This window comes from Rissa tridactyla, chromosome 1 (assembly GCF_028500815.1).
Source record: "Rissa tridactyla isolate bRisTri1 chromosome 1, bRisTri1.patW.cur.20221130, whole genome shotgun sequence".
Classification (NCBI taxonomy): domain Eukaryota; kingdom Metazoa; phylum Chordata; class Aves; order Charadriiformes; family Laridae; genus Rissa; species Rissa tridactyla.
This window is the reverse complement of record NC_071466.1, coordinates 151,193,982-151,212,173: the sequence shown is the minus strand read 5'-3', so window position 1 is coordinate 151,212,173 and position 18,192 is coordinate 151,193,982. Positions and strand designations below refer to the sequence as shown.

The 18,192-nt window shown below is 46.8% G+C and overlaps 1 protein-coding gene across 25 annotated transcripts in view; it reads left to right on the top strand.

Annotated features, from left to right (window-relative positions):
• The window catches only part of CACNA1C (calcium voltage-gated channel subunit alpha1 C), a 489,873-nt gene that overhangs the window by 454,401 nt on the left and 17,280 nt on the right, over positions 1-18,192 (top strand). For all 25 annotated transcript variants that reach the window (XM_054201788.1, XM_054201724.1, XM_054201725.1 and 22 more), the window contains 9 exons: positions 924-1,052; positions 4,723-4,788; positions 8,143-8,234; positions 9,015-9,180; positions 10,062-10,189; positions 11,546-11,642; positions 13,271-13,373; positions 15,528-15,629; positions 17,072-17,199. In XM_054201788.1, the coding sequence (XP_054057763.1) occupies positions 924-1,052; positions 4,723-4,788; positions 8,143-8,234; positions 9,015-9,180; positions 10,062-10,189; positions 11,546-11,642; positions 13,271-13,373; positions 15,528-15,629; positions 17,072-17,199 (1,011 nt within the window). The remainder of the gene's footprint in view (positions 1-923; positions 1,053-4,722; positions 4,789-8,142; positions 8,235-9,014; positions 9,181-10,061; positions 10,190-11,545; positions 11,643-13,270; positions 13,374-15,527; positions 15,630-17,071; positions 17,200-18,192) is intronic.

The following is an 18,192-nucleotide window of genomic DNA, read 5'->3' as shown; positions in this document are numbered from 1 at the left end:
TGTTGCCTTCAGACGTGTGAAGGCTGAGGAACGTCAGAGCTGGTTACAGGCCCAGGGGAAAACACTTAGGGACAAAGCAGATGCTGTCAGGAAAAAAAAAAAAAATAGGAAAAAACAGGCCAGAAGAAAGACTATTTTAAAATACTGCACGCTTGAACAGTAGCAGTGAGCCAAAAAAAAACAATTTGGAAAAAAAACAAGAGTCAGTGCGCAGACTGTGGGAAATACAAAGGGGTCATGAGAAATGCGAAAGGCCTGAAGGCAGAGCAGCGGGAGCGAGTGACCATGGCCCGGCCCCCAGAAGCACGGCCACGGCAGCGCCGGGGCTGGCGGCGGTGCCAGGGATGCCAGCAGCTGGGCAGGGGCATTGCACGCCATGCCCCCGTGGGGCTTCGCACCCCTGGGGCAGACCTGGGACCTGCTGCTGTTCCCCAGCAGAGCAGACAGCATGTGGGACCCGCTGCTGTTTCCCAGCAGAGCAAGCGGCACGTGGCTGATGCCCGGCACCAAATTCACCAGAACTTCTGGCTGAGGCGCTTGCTGGAGTAAAACATCCGAGACAGGCCAAAAGAGAGCGTGTCTTTCTCCTCCAGTACAATGGCAAAGGAGAACTGCATCTTTCCGATTCGAGGAGGAGATGTAGTGGAGAGGTTTATAGCATGACATATTCCTAATCCGCAAAAGTCCAGGCAACCTGAAGGGAGAGGCTGATGGCCCCATAGAGTAGCGTCACCACCATGGGAGAGCGGGCAGGTTTGACTGGCCTCGTCCCGTCCCTGGGGTGCGGGGGTAGTGCAAGCCCAGGGAGCGGTACCAGGACAAGGAACAGTGCAGTGAGCTCTCGGCGTAGCGTCCTCTGTGGCCCAGGGCCCCCATTCCTCCCGTGCTGTTGTAACTCCTGCCTCTGTGCCAATGGCTTCCAGAACGCAGAGGAAAACTCTCGCATCTCAATCACCTTCTTCCGACTCTTCCGCGTGATGCGTCTCGTGAAGCTCCTGAGCCGAGGGGAGGGCATTCGGACGCTGCTTTGGACCTTCATCAAGTCCTTCCAGGTATTCCTTCACTTATCTCTAAGTAAGACGTAACTCTTTTATTATTTTTTTTTTCCCTTGGTGGCCCCTTGGGGTGGGGGCGTTCACTCAAGTGCCTAAGCCCAAAGGCTGCTGGTCAGAGCTGTGCACTCCGGTGACACGTGGCATAAATGAGACTCAACTAAACGGGGCTCGCAGGGGATGACTGCCTGGGTATGAGTTTCCTCTTTAAAGCATGAGTAATTGCTTGAGACCTTCCTGAACAGCCTTGATAGTTCGGTTTAACTCAATTACCACCTGTCTGTAACCCTTCAATCTCCCCCCCTCTACCTCCCCCCTTTTTTTTTTCCTATTTTAGCTGTCTTTTATATCTGCTGCTTTAAGCAATATACACAGCTATGGGGAAGGCCTAGCTCTCAATTAAGTTTCTCTTAAGCCTCATTTTGAGGATTTTCAGTGAGTATTAGAGGTGTGTGGCCCCCATGCTTTCGTCCAGGAAGGATTTCACCTTTTTGGCCCCCCACCTTTGGCCCTGGTAGTGATGCCAAGTTATTAAATTTCTGATGCTTTTGCCCTGGAGGCAGGTTGCATTTCAGTGGCAGGTAAAGTACCAGAGTAGATAGGGAGAGACCAGTCTGGATAAGAATCATCACCTCCAGGGAGAAACAAACACCAAGAGACAGCTATTTGCTAGAAAAACTGCTTCCAAACCAGCCCCTAACCTAGACATATATAGAAAAATGGTAGTTAGAGATGAAGCATGACATAGTCCTTTATTTTACAAGTACTTCACCTGGATTTACTGCGCCAGCACAACCTGGATGTTAGCTGGGGTAGGTCTGGAGGAAGAGTCAGGGAAAGACAGCACAGGAATAGAAATGGTGGTCTAAACATAAGAAAAGATACAGGACACACCACCGGATAAAAGCATGAAAAAGTAACGTGCGCAACACATAAGTCTAGAAACAGCAACCATATATCCCTCAGACTCAGGCTTTTAATGGTCTATAGCATTTGTATTGACTCAAATGGGAAAGGAGCTGATCCACACTCTAAAACTTAAACCTCACCAGCCACAACACAAGCTAGGACCAAAGCCTGCAGTGCTGTGGATGACCATGACTTCTGTCTACATCAGCAGGAGTAGCACATGTGTACACCAGGGATCAGTCTGGACCTTTTCTAGTGCAGCTCTCAGGTGGTCTTGGTAGCCAGACCACCAGGCTCAGGCAAAGGACTCTCATTTTGTGCACTCTTTGACCGCCAGAGGATCTAATATTGCACACATCTGTACCACAAACGACTTTTTCCATTGCTTACACGGTTGCTAACTTCCAGGTTGTTATTTGAGCAGCTCCAGTGGGAACCATTTTGTCTGCATGCATAGGAATGAGATTCCCTTGGCACAGCTCAGCCATCCCTGATGCAGGGGACAGAGTCACACTTTCCAGTCCTCCCCTTGCCCCTGTGCCCCTCCAGCCTCTTTAGCAATAGCTCGCTCTTATCCTGAGCTCAGCTTGCTATGGCTCTTGGCTGGAGAGGATGAGATGGATGGGAAAGGGAGTGCCTGGTACTTCCCTCCAGTGACCTTCAGACCTCTTGGATTGGAGAGTCACTTTTAGGCAGGGTTGTAGGGTGATGGGAGAAAGTATCAAGGGAGGTATCTTCCACAGCGGGGGGGAGGAAAAAAAAAAGCGCTGCAAGTCAGTGCCTTTTCCCTTGAAAGCCTTTAGCCATTTATAACATGGTATTCTCTGCTCAGAGCTCCTCCTCTTGCTGCTACTGGGAGGCTGCTTTCGTAGCTAAGAATAGCCATTGTGCAGAGCTCTTAACTCAACCACTCCCACTGTCAAAATCTGGGATCCCTGCAGACTTTGTCTGGCTCGTCTCCGTGTCCCCACATGCCTCCAGGAAGAGTCCCTGCTCACACAGGGCAACCTAATAAGAAACAAACTTGTGCTGGAGTTCACGTCCCACCGTTAACTACCATGTGCCTTGCGCATGGCGCACCGTGCTCACGTACAAGTTGGGGCACCGGTCAGAGGAGCGTGTGGTGGGAAAATGCTCAGCAGGGGTTTCCGCCTGCAGAGACGGCAACAGAGGCCAGGCTGGCGAGTGGGAGGAGTAGGAAGTGAGAGGGGTGCTGAGGGCAAGGCAAGGCCGTGGGAATCACAAGGACAAAGTGGTAAAGCCAGGGAAGGATGGAGACGGAGGAGGACAGAGCCAGAAGAGCGGAATATGGGAGGTGGGGAGCTGAAGGAGCCATGGGGAATACAGGGCAGAGATGAGCAGGAAGGTGCATCAGTGGAGAGGAATGGGCTGGGCAGAAGAACATGGAAAGAAAGTGGAGGGCCAGACAGTCAGGAGAGAAGATATTTTTCCCATCCCCATTTGAAAGATAGAACTGGTAAGATTATGCTTCTCAGGTCCTGTCTGGACACTATCCCAGGAGCTCTTCTTAGGTCTTTCGTGTATCAAGTCCCAACTAGATCATCACAAAATGTTTGGAGCCCAATACTGAGCTGGTGTAGCTCCACTGACATTGTGAGGTAATTGTACAGATTTGTCTGACCCCATAAAACACAGAGGAATCTGCCCTTGAGCCTCAAGATTATGATTACAGACATTGTTTACAGGTTTGAATTTTTCGCCATTTTAATATTCTCTTTGAGATGATTTCTGCAGGTCTTAGTCAAATCTCCATAGTGGTCAGTGAAAATTTTTTCTTGTTTCTTCCTATAGGATTTAGCCCTGCTGAATTTAGGCATAAACTTAAAATGTGTAAATAATCTTATATTTAAAAAAAAAAAAATATTGTTGTAGGCTTTTTATATCCTGTGAAATGAGGTGTTCAAAATCCAGATCAAGGACTGTAGTCCCATTTTCAGGATGAATGTGTCTGCTCATTGCCTCTGAAGTAAGGTCTGGAAATCTCTGGTCTGAGCACTATATATTTCAAAAGCAACAGAGTCAAAAATTCCTCCTCAAAAGCCTGAGCCTGTGAGGTCCCGAGCTATGCCCTTGATTCCTGCTAGTGGTAGAGGAAACCGATAGCGCTCAACACTGCTGATTGCACTGGCCTCTTCCTTATGAGCCAGCTCTTCGTATCAGGGTTCTGTATTTCCTCTTCAGCAGCTGATCGCAGACACCTAGTGCGTTGCAGACACCATCACAGACACCTAACACTGAACAGGGAAGAAAGCTGATGCTGCTTTAGGTACTTAAGATGGTATCAGCCATTGTAACAGAAGCCTTGAATTCGGATCTCTGCAGCTGTTGTGTTTTTGATTTTGCCAGGCTGGATCCAGAAAAAATGACATTGCCGTTAGTGGCAGAATAATACTGGTTATGAGAGTTTTCTCCTCTTGGCAAGCAGCTGTAGACACTGGTTTTGGCCTCGCTTTCCTCACTTGGTCAAGGGCAGGACTGACTTGAAGGCAGCAGAGCTACCCCATCACCGGTGGAAGCAGATTTAGAGCCTGCTTGAGCCGGGTGGCAGCAGGGTGGTGGCGGGGAGGGCAAGGAAATGTGGGACTGTAGAGGCATCTAGTGGCCACCTGGCCAAATTACAGACTCTACGTTCGGGGATAGCCTCTGCCCTGTTTCCCAAAGCCAGAAGCGTGAACCAGGCTCCGGTGGGCCCGGCTCGTTAGACACACAGTGCTCTCTTTTTTTTTAATTTCATTTCTAGGCTCTCCCCTATGTGGCTCTTTTAATAGTGATGTTGTTCTTCATCTACGCCGTGATCGGGATGCAGGTAAGTGATGCTAAAGAGCTCAAGGGTGTCTGTCTTCTCCTGTTAAGAGTTTTGTGAACTGACTTATAAAGTAACTAGATCAGTGTGTGGTTGTAGGGGCTTACAAGAAGGTTTTTGCCCAGTAAGGTATGACAGTAGCTAACCTTGGTTAGAAAACATTGGCTGCCTATGCACTTCTAAGAGGAACACAACACACTCCAGAAAAAGAAAAGAAAAGGAAAAGAAAAGAAAAGAAAAGAAAAGAAAAGAAAAGAAAAGAAAAGAAAAGAAAAGAAAAGAAAAGAAAAGAAAAGAAAAGAAAAGAAAAGAAAAGAAAAGAAAAGAAAAGAAAAGAAAAGAAAAAAAGAAAAGAAAAGAAAAGAGAAAAGAAAAGAAAAAAGAGAAAAGAAAAGAAAAGAAAAGAAAACCCATTTAATGGAGAATGCAATATGCAAACGGTAAAAGGACTATGCCAGCCCTCCACACTCTCAAAGAAATACCCATCAGTGGTGGCAAAGGAGATTTACTGCCTCTGTTGTTGGTTCAAAATGGTTGTCTCAGTGGGCTTATAGCCATGCTGCACTGAACAAACACAATTTTTCTCTCGCATCGCTTTCATACTGGTAACTTCTACTGAGTTGTAAAGAGCAGCTTGTGATTTACACCCATGAACGTAAATACGGGATCAGACCCAACGTACCGATGCTCTGTGTTTGTGCCAGTTCTTCAGGAAGCTGCATCAATACAATATCCTATTCAGTTCACAAAACGAACTTGGAACCGGCCTGAGCATTCATCAGTGCGAGGAACTGATGTTGCATACAGACCATTGAAGAAAGCATACGATATAGGCACAGTCTGTGACAGTCCCAGCCTCATTTGCTGTGCCGCTTTTCAAACTAAGCTTCACTTTCCACTTCGGTGTTAATGAAAGATCTCAGACAAGTCAGCCACCTGGGACCAGAGAGCAAAGTATAGAAAGGCATGGTATAATTGCTTCCAGAGGCCTTCAAACATGACAGGCTTCTTGGTTTCACAATGCCAACAGAATTTGTAACAAAATTCATCTGACCTCTGTGACCTTGTTTTAATTTGTTTCCTGTTATTATAATCACATCTTTTCACAGACTCTATCTACCCTCCCCCACCTTGAAAAATAAAACTAATCTTTCCTTAAATTATCATAGGTTATCTCAATTGCTCCCAGTAATTACAGCTGTCATTTAGTCTACTAGGATCATGCTGTAAACGTGCCAGTTTTGCCTTTGATACCTAACTAGCTCAAATGGCCAAGATCTTACAGGATTACCTGTGCTATACAGAAAATCACTTGAGAATATTACACTAGTGTTATGTAGCTACACAGAGCATTAAAAGTGGCTTCCAATCACCCACACAGATGGGGTCTACAACGATTAGGGCGCTCTCACAGCTACATATTTTATTCTGTAATTCTGTCAGCTAGTTCTGGGTTGGCTATTTAATTGCTGCCATTCAAGCCTCCATTTTAATAATCTTAGCAGTCTGAAGATCGTATATCTGTCTTTTACATTGATCTAGATCACTAGATTGCTTCCTGCCCTCCTGTCTTCCAATGAGAAAAACAACTTTTCTCATCTTCCCTCTTAGCTTAGAGCCCACGGATTTGTTATCATCACTTTTTGTCCAAATGGCACCTGAGACATTTTTTGTGCTGCTCTCTTGAACCTGCTGACACATAGAGTTCCCTCACATATAGGGACACGTAAAAAGGAAAATCCTTCCTTGCTCCATTAAGCAGCTACCTTGAAAGACTAGATATACCAGATCTGATGAAAATAGAAGAATTTCCCACATAAAAGAACCCTACCGCTTTATCTCAGCTACTGCCCTGACTTGGAGCGTAACAACATTCAAGCCTCGCTACCTAATGTGCCCAAGTGGAAAAATCCAAATTAGTGCTGATGGATGAAGCCACCCATATCATGGACCAGGAGGCACAGACTGGAGAGGCCACGAGAGAGAAACCTCTACACGCAGGTCCTTGTAGGTGCCTAATGCAAAGCACCCATAGTAGCTGCCACCAGTGCATCATGTGTGAGGGAAGCCGCAGGGTTGAAAGGAAAATCAGACTTCCAGCATGGGAAGTTCCCTCGCCTACGCTTGCCTGAAATGAAAAATAAGGGCTGCCTCAGCTCAAACTGCCTCTGAGCATTTAATCTGTCCTCCTGCTCCTCCTCAGTGCAGCTGGGGCTGTCACTGCTACCCACAGCATGGGGGCGGCTGGGGCTGGGGAAGGCCCACATGTCCATGAGGAACCCCTGCAGGAGGCCTGCCATGTACAGACCCTCCCTCCCGTCTGGCATGGCCTCCCCGCCATTGTCCCCACACTCCTCTCCACTTCGTTGTTTCCTTTGGGGTGTTAATTATCAGTGACATTTGCTTGAAAAGAAGCTCCATGTTCTCTCAGAGCTGCTCTGTTCCTGCTGCTCATTTTGGCTGCGAGATTACAGCTCTCAGTCCTTGAGATCTCTGTCACGTTGCTATCAATGGGGAATAAATAGTCCTGACTGACTATGCTGTGCAGGGACCTTTCTGCCAGGCAAGGTTTGTGAAGCTTTCAATCCCAGTGCCTGAAAGTACCAAAGCTGTATAAGACTTTTTCAAAGAAGCCTGAAACTCTCCTGCACTTGGGACTTCACATCTGAGGGCAGGCCCCTAAAAAGCTCTGCTGATGGTGGCAGGCTTCGTGCTATGGATGGATGAACCAGTTGGTGCAGCAATGGTTGGTTGGGCATGGAAGGAAGCTGTAAGCCATCCTTGTCTGGGCAAATCTAGTCATCATCTTCACAGTGCTGCATTCAGGGGGGACCTAAACACCTGCTGGTGACAAACGTGGCTACTAGAAGGGCAAGCATTTGGAATCCAAGGCAACATACTTTACATCGTTTTGGGAAGATCCAAGGCACCCCACACAGTCGGAAGCTCAAGGCTTTGCAGCTGCTGGTCTTTTGCTATTATTTCCTCCTGGTGAAGACAGATAAGCAATGAAGGAAGGAGCCTTTTCTCCTGTGTTACTGATTTTTTTCATCTGGACCCCCTCCCCATATGAGTGCCTGCTAAAATAAGGCCCCATATCACATATTGACAGTGTATGAAATAAAGAAGGATGTCTTAACAAAAGATACCTCTTCTTACAAAATGAGCGCTTTTCTTGTGATAAAGCACAAGCAAAGGAAGCAGCAGCAAATATGAAAGACATGTAGAAACTTTTTTTTTAAGAGAAGAGCAGATTCTGTTAAATACCAGAGTCAGGGTGAGGCCAAGAGCTACCAGGTGACAAGAGGTTTGGGGATTTTCGAGGGCTAACCTGAAAAGACCTCTGCTTTCTGCCAGGTGTTTGGTAAAATTGCGCTGAATGATACCACAGAAATCAACCGCAACAACAACTTCCAGACCTTCCCCCAGGCAGTGCTGCTGCTTTTCAGGTAGGTGTCTGACAGCTCTGGATTGTGTCAGTCCGGGAGCACGATTCCTCTGCTCTTGGGCACAGCTTATCTCCTTCTACCGTGTCATGCTCACGAGGTGAGTAGAAACATTTTGTCCCTTAGTGGGGGAGCCTAGGAGTTAGTGTTAGTGAAATGGCCACTCCGTTAAGCATCGCACCCTGCCAGCTGACACTGGACAACACTCAGTGCTGGGGAGGGAGGCAAGTCCTATCACTCAGAAGGAAGGTAGCCAGTTTTCAGTGCTCTCAAATGTTGATACGCATCGCAAATGCAGTATGATTTACATCTTATTTTAGCAGGGAAAGGGACATGAATTCCCACTCATGCTTTGGCATGGCCGGGCCCAGCTCAGCTTAGCACATCATCCTGCTCCAGCTGTGGCCAGGTGTGCCGAGGCCAGGGAGGGGTGCTGAAAGGGTGGGGAGTTGGCAGAAATTCAACAGTCTCTCCTCGTTTTCCAGGGGGTTTGTCATGCAATCCATAGCCATGTCACACAGGTCTCAATGACCCTGGCTGGTTGAAGCATGACAGCCCCATACCCACACTAAGCAAAGCCAGTCAGGAACAAGACACTGATGATAGCAACAAAGACAAAAAGAGGAGCAGGGTATGCCAGTGTATGTCAAAGCCCGGGCATCAGCCTAACTTGCACTTAATTGACATCAATGGCAAAATTCCCATTAATGTTCATGGAAGCAGGAACAGGTTGCTAATGTGCCAGTCCCTCTACGAAGGTCACTTGTCCTTTGCCATGCCCAGGTGTGCCACTGGTGAGGCCTGGCAGGAAATCATGCTGGCATGTCTCCCTGACAAGAAGTGTGACCCAGAGTCGGAGCCGGCCAACTCCACCGAAGCCGATCACTCCTGTGGCAGCAGCTTCGCCGTCTTCTATTTCATCAGCTTCTACATGCTCTGTGCCTTCCTGGTGAGTGCACCCCAGCAACCGAAACCTGCCCTCTGTCAGACTGAGCCCCTGCCTCCCCAGATATCAGCACTGCACAGCAGAGGGACCATCTCAAAGCAGGGAAATCTCCCCATGGCGTCTTTCACAGCAGCACCCTTTCAGTGACAACACCCCCTTGGTCACTGCCATTCCCACCTCCCTCCAGCTCTGGGGGATGCTCTACTTCCAATTCCAATCCTTTGTGCACAGCAAAGGAGCGCTCTTCCCCCCTCCCCTTCAATGAGAAAACCAAATTAGCGTGTTGTGGGCTGTGCTGAGGCTAGCAACGCCTCAGCCACACTTCCCACCTTCCCTCCTACCTTCCTTCTGGCTGCTGAGCAGGTTTTTCCTCCCCTGCCAGCAGCAATGACTGTGAGAATACACATATCCCACTTGCATCTGCTCCGTGTTGGCAATGCGGCATTGCTCAGAGCGACAGCACATGCTCTGCAGCTGGCATCGGTGCACAAAACTCTCCCAGTGAACAGCAGCAACATTTTGAAAGTTTTGGTCTTGGGCCAGAAGGAAAGACTTTTATCTCAGCCCCACTGAGGTTCTCCCATCACTATCCCATTCTGCTGGGCAAAGACACAGGTAAATAAAAAGCCATCACAGCATGTCTAAGCATTCAGCAAACTTGGGCCTCATCCGTTCAGTAGGGAAGAGAAAAATGTGACCAGCTGAGAATATCCTGCCTCTGGGATCTTCCCCTTTAAGTGAGGGGGCTGGTATGGGGGAAGAGAGAACCCACCTCCAATGGCTTCCTAGTTTTATGAGTCCAAATCCAGACCTTAAATGGAAAACCCAGTAAAATCTAATGTTACCTGCCTCATCCATCAAGTCATCTCTGTCCTTGTTTGCAGATCATCAATCTTTTTGTAGCTGTTATAATGGATAACTTTGATTACCTGACACGGGACTGGTCCATTTTAGGACCACACCACCTGGATGAGTTTAAAAGGATCTGGGCAGAGTATGACCCTGAAGCCAAGTAAGTAACCCAGCCTGGATATCAGAGCTTCTCGGGAGAATGAGCCCGATATTTTCTGTTCTCTAGACCCAGTGCAGTAAGTGCCATGTTCCTCCTGGAGGAACGCTTCTTTTTGCAAAAATCCTAAAATAGATACCTCCGCGGGGTATTTCTGCTGAATCCATAAGCCAGCAATGTAAGGATACACACAAAAATCTCAGCATTTAGGCTGCACGGTTACATGCCAGGACATTGCTTCACTTTCAGTCTGGGGGAGATATAGACTGTCCAGGGAGGGGCAGCAGAAGATTGAGCAAAGGAGAATAGAGGGTTGGTTTATAGTTCCATGTGTTTGGGATATTGAGCTGTGACTCTTTTATTTGACTTTCTAGCCACAGTAGAGCTTCTGTGCTCAAATCTCCATTTTGTCATATGTCATACAGGCCCATCACAACCTGTATCTTCACATGGCTGCGTTACGTTGTCTGCAGGGTTATTCACATCAGCAGATTTGCAGGGATTTAAAGTTACACAAGAACAACTCACACAAGGGTTTAACTGACATTCAGTATTATATGCTTTCTTTGACACATTCTTAGGCTTAAAGTGCATTTAGATCCCTGTGGCACTACAGTGCAGTTGACAATTGTAATTGCAAAGCCCCCTTCATAATGCAAAAACCATGGAAAGACATCTTGGCGTAAACTAAAAGCAGATCTCTTTAGGACGCATAGTGTCAAGATTCATTTGGGCTCAGTTTCTGCAATACGTGAGGCCATGTCACATTATCAGAGTGATACATAAATTGAAGCCTTTCTTACCATCCACGGTGACTGCCACAGATACTTATTATATGGATAGGGGATAAGCACAGAATTCTAATAAATACACCATTTGTTAACAAAACGGATGTTACTATTTGTGCTTGTCCGAAGGCAAGGCTGCAGTGGTTGAAGCCATATAATAGATAGCCGTTCAGTCCAGATGACAACCTGTTCCTTCCCATCTATAAATGGGAAGCTCTTTTTTTTCCTCTTCCCCACCCATGTCAATGCTTGAAGCTCTGGCTCTGGTAGCTCTCCTCCCTCCATGAGAGGATTCTTCTTTTGAGATGCCATTTCCAGACCTTAAAAGAAACCCAGCTGCTGCTGTGGAGGAAATTCAGTAGTTTGTTTTGCACTGGCTCCAGTGATGGCCCAAAGCATAAACAAGTATCAAAAGACAGTGGCGTGGGGCTATTTATATGGGAGGTGAAGCGCCAGGAAAAAAAAAGAGACCCTTTGCACCTCTGTGCCTGCTACAGCCCTAAGACCCACAAGCGGATCGGGAGGTCACCCCACAGTAAGGATGTGACCCTCACTGTGCTTTCTTCTCTAGGGGACGGATCAAACACTTGGACGTGGTGACACTGCTCCGGCGGATTCAGCCTCCCCTGGGCTTTGGGAAGCTCTGCCCTCACCGGGTGGCTTGCAAAGTAAGGCACGCCGTGGCTCGGGGATGCCTGGCAGTCACAGCAGCTAAACAGCCTGCAGTGGTGTTTACTAGCCAAGCCTGTCGCACGGCCTGGTCACCGAGGGCTTGGAGCATCACTGGTAGGCGGGTTGGCTGCTAGTCAGAGACATCAGGGCACCACCAGTCCTCTCTCTAGCTAGGAGAGCATCCATGCTAAGTACTGCTCTCAGATACCAAGCACTGCATCAACCACACACATTTGCGGTATCAAACATACATCCCAAAACAGATTAGGACAGACAGAAATAACAGGGCAAGTGAAAATATCTCTGAGATTTTCTCTGGACTAAGCCATGCACCAAAAACCTAGTGTTGTCTCTCATTCTTGCTTAAATAACTGACAGATATTAAAGAGCGAGGTGTGCGTGGTATTAAAATACAGGAAGGGCAAGGACAGATTTTCTGTGAAAATGTCTCACTCATTTCTTTGGTTGTGAGACTCCGGCTGTGAAGAGGGACTCTCTCTAGTGAACAATGGCATGTTTTTAACCTTTATGCTTCCTTCATTTGAAGTTTTCTTCATCTCCTCGCAGGTCCCAGGGTTTGTATGTGACACTTGTAGTTGTTTTTTATATCGTTCTCAGAGCAAAATACAAAGCCTGGGGCCTGTAAACAGAAATAAATGACTTCTGTGGCCTACAACTGATCCCTTTCCATCTGCTGTCTAGCAATTTTTTATTGTCTCGATCTGGTCCAAACCCCCGAGTCTGTGATTGCAGTGGTAGTGATGGGGGATGACACCCTTTCTTCCAATTTGGTACTGAACAAGGCCTGTTGCATGAAAGTGTCAGAAGACAGAGCTCAAACAAAATCAACCCCTGAAAGCATAAGAGTTCAAACTAAGTCCCTGGTGTCTCTTACCTCTTGAGACACAAGTAAGGACATAAGATCGGGTGGCTCTGCTACATCTCTCTCGGATATATGTCATTGGTCTCACTGCAGTTCACCCTGCAGCTGTTACAGTACTCAGCACTCACTCTTTGCCCTACATGGCTTTACAGAATTACTGCAGGACAGAAAATAGCCTTGTTTTAAAAGGGAGAGGTGGGATAGTTGGATAAAGTAGATCAGCTTTCAGGTTTGGCTCATCCCCTTTCTTCCAGCCTGTCACCTAAAAGAAAGATTCTGGCTCTCTGTTTATATACATTTGCACCAGGCACAGCTTTAGTACGGGCGAGTTTGCAAGTGTCTCATGAGGTATGAAGAAATCAGTTTGCTCCTGATAAGAAAAAAAGGTGTCATTTAAAAGCCAGATTGTTTGGGGACTGGAACAAATCTCTGTCCGTGTAATACACTGTGGGCAAATGCCCACTGGCCACTGTGGAAAACAAAGGTTAGAAAGTGATAGCCACCTTGAAGAAAACAGAGTATCTAACCATGTGAGAGAGACCCCAGAGCAAACACACCATGGTTGGGGCCATCGGTGGATATGACAAGTACTTTTATAATTGTGTAACTGAATCCACAGGCCATGGATGCTCATATAAGATGGGTAGCAGGTCTGGAGGTCATCATGGGGCATAAAGAAGAGCATGCTTCAGTCCATGTGCTGGCAGTATGGTAGTTCTCTTTCTTCTCCTTACCCCACAGCGCCTTGTCTCCATGAACATGCCACTGAACAGTGATGGGACTGTCATGTTCAATGCCACTCTCTTTGCATTGGTCAGAACAGCACTAAGGATCAAGACAGAAGGTAAGAAGCGTGCTCACTACAAGGGTACAAATGTATCTGAGTGGTATTCACACCGTGTGCTGAGCTGGAGTACAACAATAAGGACATCTTGTGTAAAATGATCCCAATTAATTACATGCAGCACGTGGTACAAAAAGCAATACAAAGATGTTTGGAGGAATAATATCTTCTAGAGAGAGAACAGTGTTTCCAGTTATCTAGAAAGCTGGTACTTCCCATAGTATCATCTCAGATTATTGATGACATTCTTTACAATGGTCTCAAAGTTAAAAGTTTTAGATCAATGTCTGCTCAAACAGCAATCGTGGGAGGAAGAAGGGCAAAGAAGTCTCCCATTGTGCAAACTGGCTGCAGAGCTGGGCTGCTTTTTGACTGCTGTTGCCACTGATTTTCCAATCCAAGGGAGGCAAAAGAGCTTGGACTCGAGGGTCTCACCTCACTGAAACTCCTCCTGTGCTTCCATCAGCATGAGTTAACATCACACTGGAGTGACAGTGGTGGTGTAGGCCTAAAGACAGATGAGAAGCAAAGGGACTGTGAATAGCTTTGCATAGACCAGCGGGTATAGTTGGAGAAAGCAGACAAGATTTTGGGCTCAGCTTGTCCCCTTTGTTGTACTCTGTCGCCTGCTGTAATGAAAGATATTGGTCCTGAGTCAAAACCTGGCCTCATGTATTAATGAGATGTCCTAAAAGAGCGTGTAGGTCTGTGATTCACAGCTAAACACCTCTGGCTCAGGAGTGGCTGCATTACATTTCAGGCATGGGAAAGCAGAGACCAACAGAACCCTAGCTTACTGTGCCAGGATTATACTGACAGCTGAGCCAAAAAGAGTGGCAAAATTTAAAAATTATATTAAGGCCTTGGATGTTGTGCTAAACAGAATTTGACTGTAGACAAAGAGACTCTCCTGAGGAAAAAGCCAACCGCAGTCCCGTAGTACAGCTTGTGTCTTAGCAATCAGAGACTCAAAAAGGACTCAATTTTCTTGTCCGTCTTTGCCTCAAACTCTCTGAGTCATTGCCAGTGAACCCCTGGAAAACCACCTAAAGCCTCAAACTGCTTTCTTTCTTGCCTTAGCAGGATTTTGTAAGTGGTTAGGGCAGGAGTTTGGAATTAGCCCTCCTGGGTCAGTTTTCTGCCTTTGATGCTGTCTACCTGTTTCATCTTCAGTGAGTTACTTAGTGTCCCTGTCTTCACCACATCCTATTAAGAGAACTACTAGCACACAGAGCCCTGGGCAGCACATTGAGGAGCCTTAATGCTGGTCAGCAATAAGAAAAGCTGCAAGAACAGCACCTTTAGGAGGAGAAAATAGTGGTTTAATACACATAGCAAGAGAAGAGAGCTTCAATTATAAGGGGTTTGAATGCACATACATCAAGAAATAAAATCAAAGGTGAGTCGTTTTGGAGGAAATGGGTTCCTAGAAGGAAAGGATATAAACTGAATCTGCTTCACTCACTCTCAAAGGGTAATGTGGCTTGATTAATGTCTCATTTAGCTCAGAGCCCCTTGGAGGAACCTGTAATGTCTAAGTTCAGACAGTCACATAAAAGGCTTGTTATAGCGTATGCTGTACTTCAGAGAATAAACATGAGTATCTAGGCACAGTCCTCAGTTGGATAGTGAAAGTCTTGCACATGCCCGGAGTGCCTCGTCAGAGCACTGTGCAGACTCTCCAAGGCAGACTCTTGGCACCATGTGAAGTGCTGAGAGCAGACCCAGGTCTTCAGATTTCTAGATGCATCTTTACCACCAATTATTTGTCTTCCCTAAGCTGTACTTTCCCATTAACTGACCTCTATTCTCATTGTATTCAACCTTCACTGGATGTCAATTAAAATTTGAAGTGTTAGATGAGATTATTGCTTTTCAGGACAAAGTAGCACCGTGGTTCTGTTGTTTCTGACTGTTGCAGACTATCAATCAGTGGCACGGTCACCTTCCTACCCTGAGATGACTGTGCATATTTAGGAAGAAGACGTCTTGCTGTGAGGGGGCTTTAGAAATGGTCAGAGCATCTCTTTGCCCAAAACTTTCCACTACTGAAAAAGCTCTGATATTTTCTTCCTAAGATTACCATGCCAGACACGAAATTGCTCCTCTGCAGGGTCTGCTTAATTCCTGTCTCTGATGATTTTCACCCTGCAGGTAACCTGGAGCAAGCCAACGAAGAGCTGAGAGCAATAATTAAGAAAATCTGGAAGCGCACCAGTATGAAGCTGCTGGACCAGGTGGTGCCCCCCGCAGGTGGTGAGTGCAGGATCTTGTCCCCATCTCTGTATCTCTCTGTCTTTTTCCCCACCTGACGTGTCCTATTGCACCTCATGATCATCAGGTGGAATATGGGGGACAAGCTTTCTTCTACAAAGCTGTTACCTGTATTTCATCAGTCTGAGATCTGTTTCTGCCTGTACTAACATGAATATCATGTTCTTACTGCTGAGAAATCAGGGAAGGAAGAAAAGGCGTATAAATAGAAGTTAGAAATCTCTGTTCCTAGATCTTGCCCCAGTATGATCATAGGCATTTGCTCCCCTGGACGTTACCTGGTGCCTGCTGGGGGCAAAGAAAGCAAGCAGAGCTAAGGTTTCAGGGAGGATGATGTGCACTTTATCTGACTGCATAAGAGATATGGCCTTACACTCAAGTTAAGGATGCAGCCCCATCTGATAACCCCTCCACATTTAGCAAAACTACCTTTACTGTGGCATATAATTCTGTTTTTACTCACATAACTGCTTTCTACTATGATAACTGTCAAAGACTCATGTACCTGGGGATATTCCTCAGCCAGTCTGGTGTAACAGATTGCTGTGGGTTTCTGTGCAGCAGCCCTGGTAGGCTGTAATTACCAGGCTTCTGGGCAACTCCTTTGCTAGGTTTCTTGGGACTCCAGGTGCATGGGCATCCAGTGTGGTCATCCCTGACCTTTCAGGTGACTCCAGGGGCTATAGCACAAAACAGCATTTGGTAGTTAGTTAACAGTTGCAGCCAGATCCTGAACCTTGCCCAGCCTGCTCTGAAGTCAGGGGGCCATGTCTTGTAAAATTTGCATTGGGTTTGGAGAAGGGAGGAGATTTACATGGATAAAAAATGCACATTCTGGCTCATTGACAGTTTGTATTGAGTGAGAATACAGCAATGATTGCATTTCTGGGGGGAGGTGATCATTTTGGTTCGCTGGCACCCATGCTGGGCACGACCAGACAGAATTTCAATGCAGAGAAGGGCTACATCAGGTCTGGGATGGATGGTCAGTCAGATGCTGTTGGTGAGCCCAGACCCTGAGTATGTATTACCCCAGGCTACCACAAGAAAGAACAATATGTGTTGACCCTGACTGGGAGGCTATAGCAGGATCCTATGCCATAAACCCATACCAGAGGCTGCAAAGGTTAGAGGCACTTCACCGTAAACAACATACATCCAGAGGCGCGTAGCTATAGGGGTTCTCTGCCAGCAGAGCCAGTCTACCCAAATGCCACGTCCAGCTCTCCTCCTGACTACTTACAGCAAGCTCTGGCTGTGGAGCAATCCCTTCCTTCAGCCCTGCATCCTGATGCCATAAAAAGCAGAGTTGTACTGCAGTACCTAGTGTTTCTGCTGCAAATTGCAAGGCTCACATTAGCAAATACACTGTTTAAAATCAGTTGCTTATTTAATTTTATTTTTTTTTTAATACCCCTTTGCAGATGACGAAGTGACTGTAGGGAAGTTCTACGCCACTTTCCTGATTCAGGAGTATTTCCGGAAGTTCAAGAAGCGTAAAGAACAGGGACTGGTGGGCAAGCCCTCCCAGCGCAACGCACTCTCCTTGCAGGTGACTAGCGGTCACAGGATGGACGGGGGTGGTACGGTAGAGGCATTTGACCCCCCTTCCCTCTCAATCATTCTGGGGGTTACAATGGGATATCCCCACTGGAAAGGAGACTGTAGACCCCTTGAATTACCACATCAGTCCTTTTGGATAAACATGCATGTACCACAGGCCACATCCCTTAGCTCTGGAGGTGGAAGGCACAAGTGAGGTATATCCACAGTTTATCAATCTGCTGGTAATATTTGAAATGTGGGTTCCTTTTAGAGAACTGGCATGACGTGTCCAGCAGACGTTTATTATTACCACATTCATTCTACTCTTTCTGAAGGGAGTCACTCTAACAGGGTCAGGGAGAGCATGCTGCCAGGAGGCAAAATCAGTTAAAAAGCAAAAAGCATACCTGGATGCCAAGACTGTGCAACAAATGGGGCATCAGGCTGTAAGACCTGGGATCTGTTCACCACTGTGCTATGCGTTCACTGGGTGGACAACCAGTCTGTGTGAAAGAATGAAAAAGCCCCGTTGGCTGTACAAACAGCACCATTTATGTCCCTCAAGTGTACAGTAAGGAAGAAGGGTGACTCTGGAGTTCCAGCAAGCTAAAAAGCACAGATACAGACTGAGGTCTCAGCATACCCACCGCTTACCTCCCTGGATGCACTCCCTGGGACGGATTCCAGTAAGTGAGGGGTTTGAGGACTGTCCAGGTCCAGATGCCAGCTATTAAATCCATATTGAAGCTGCTGATTAAAAAGAAGAGATTTTCAGAGGCACCGAGTACATGGTTCAGCTGGAACTGTGGCTGCTCTAGGGCTTCTGGTTGTGGATCTGAGAACCCAAATTTGAAAGCATTCAGACTTGCTTAGTCAAGCCTGTAGATTTATGTCTATGTCCTGTTGTGATGAAGCCAGGGGACTAGCAACAAACATTCCTGCATTGAATTGCTAAGTTTTTCCCTCTGTAAGCTGTAGATGAAAGAACAGAATTTGTTGG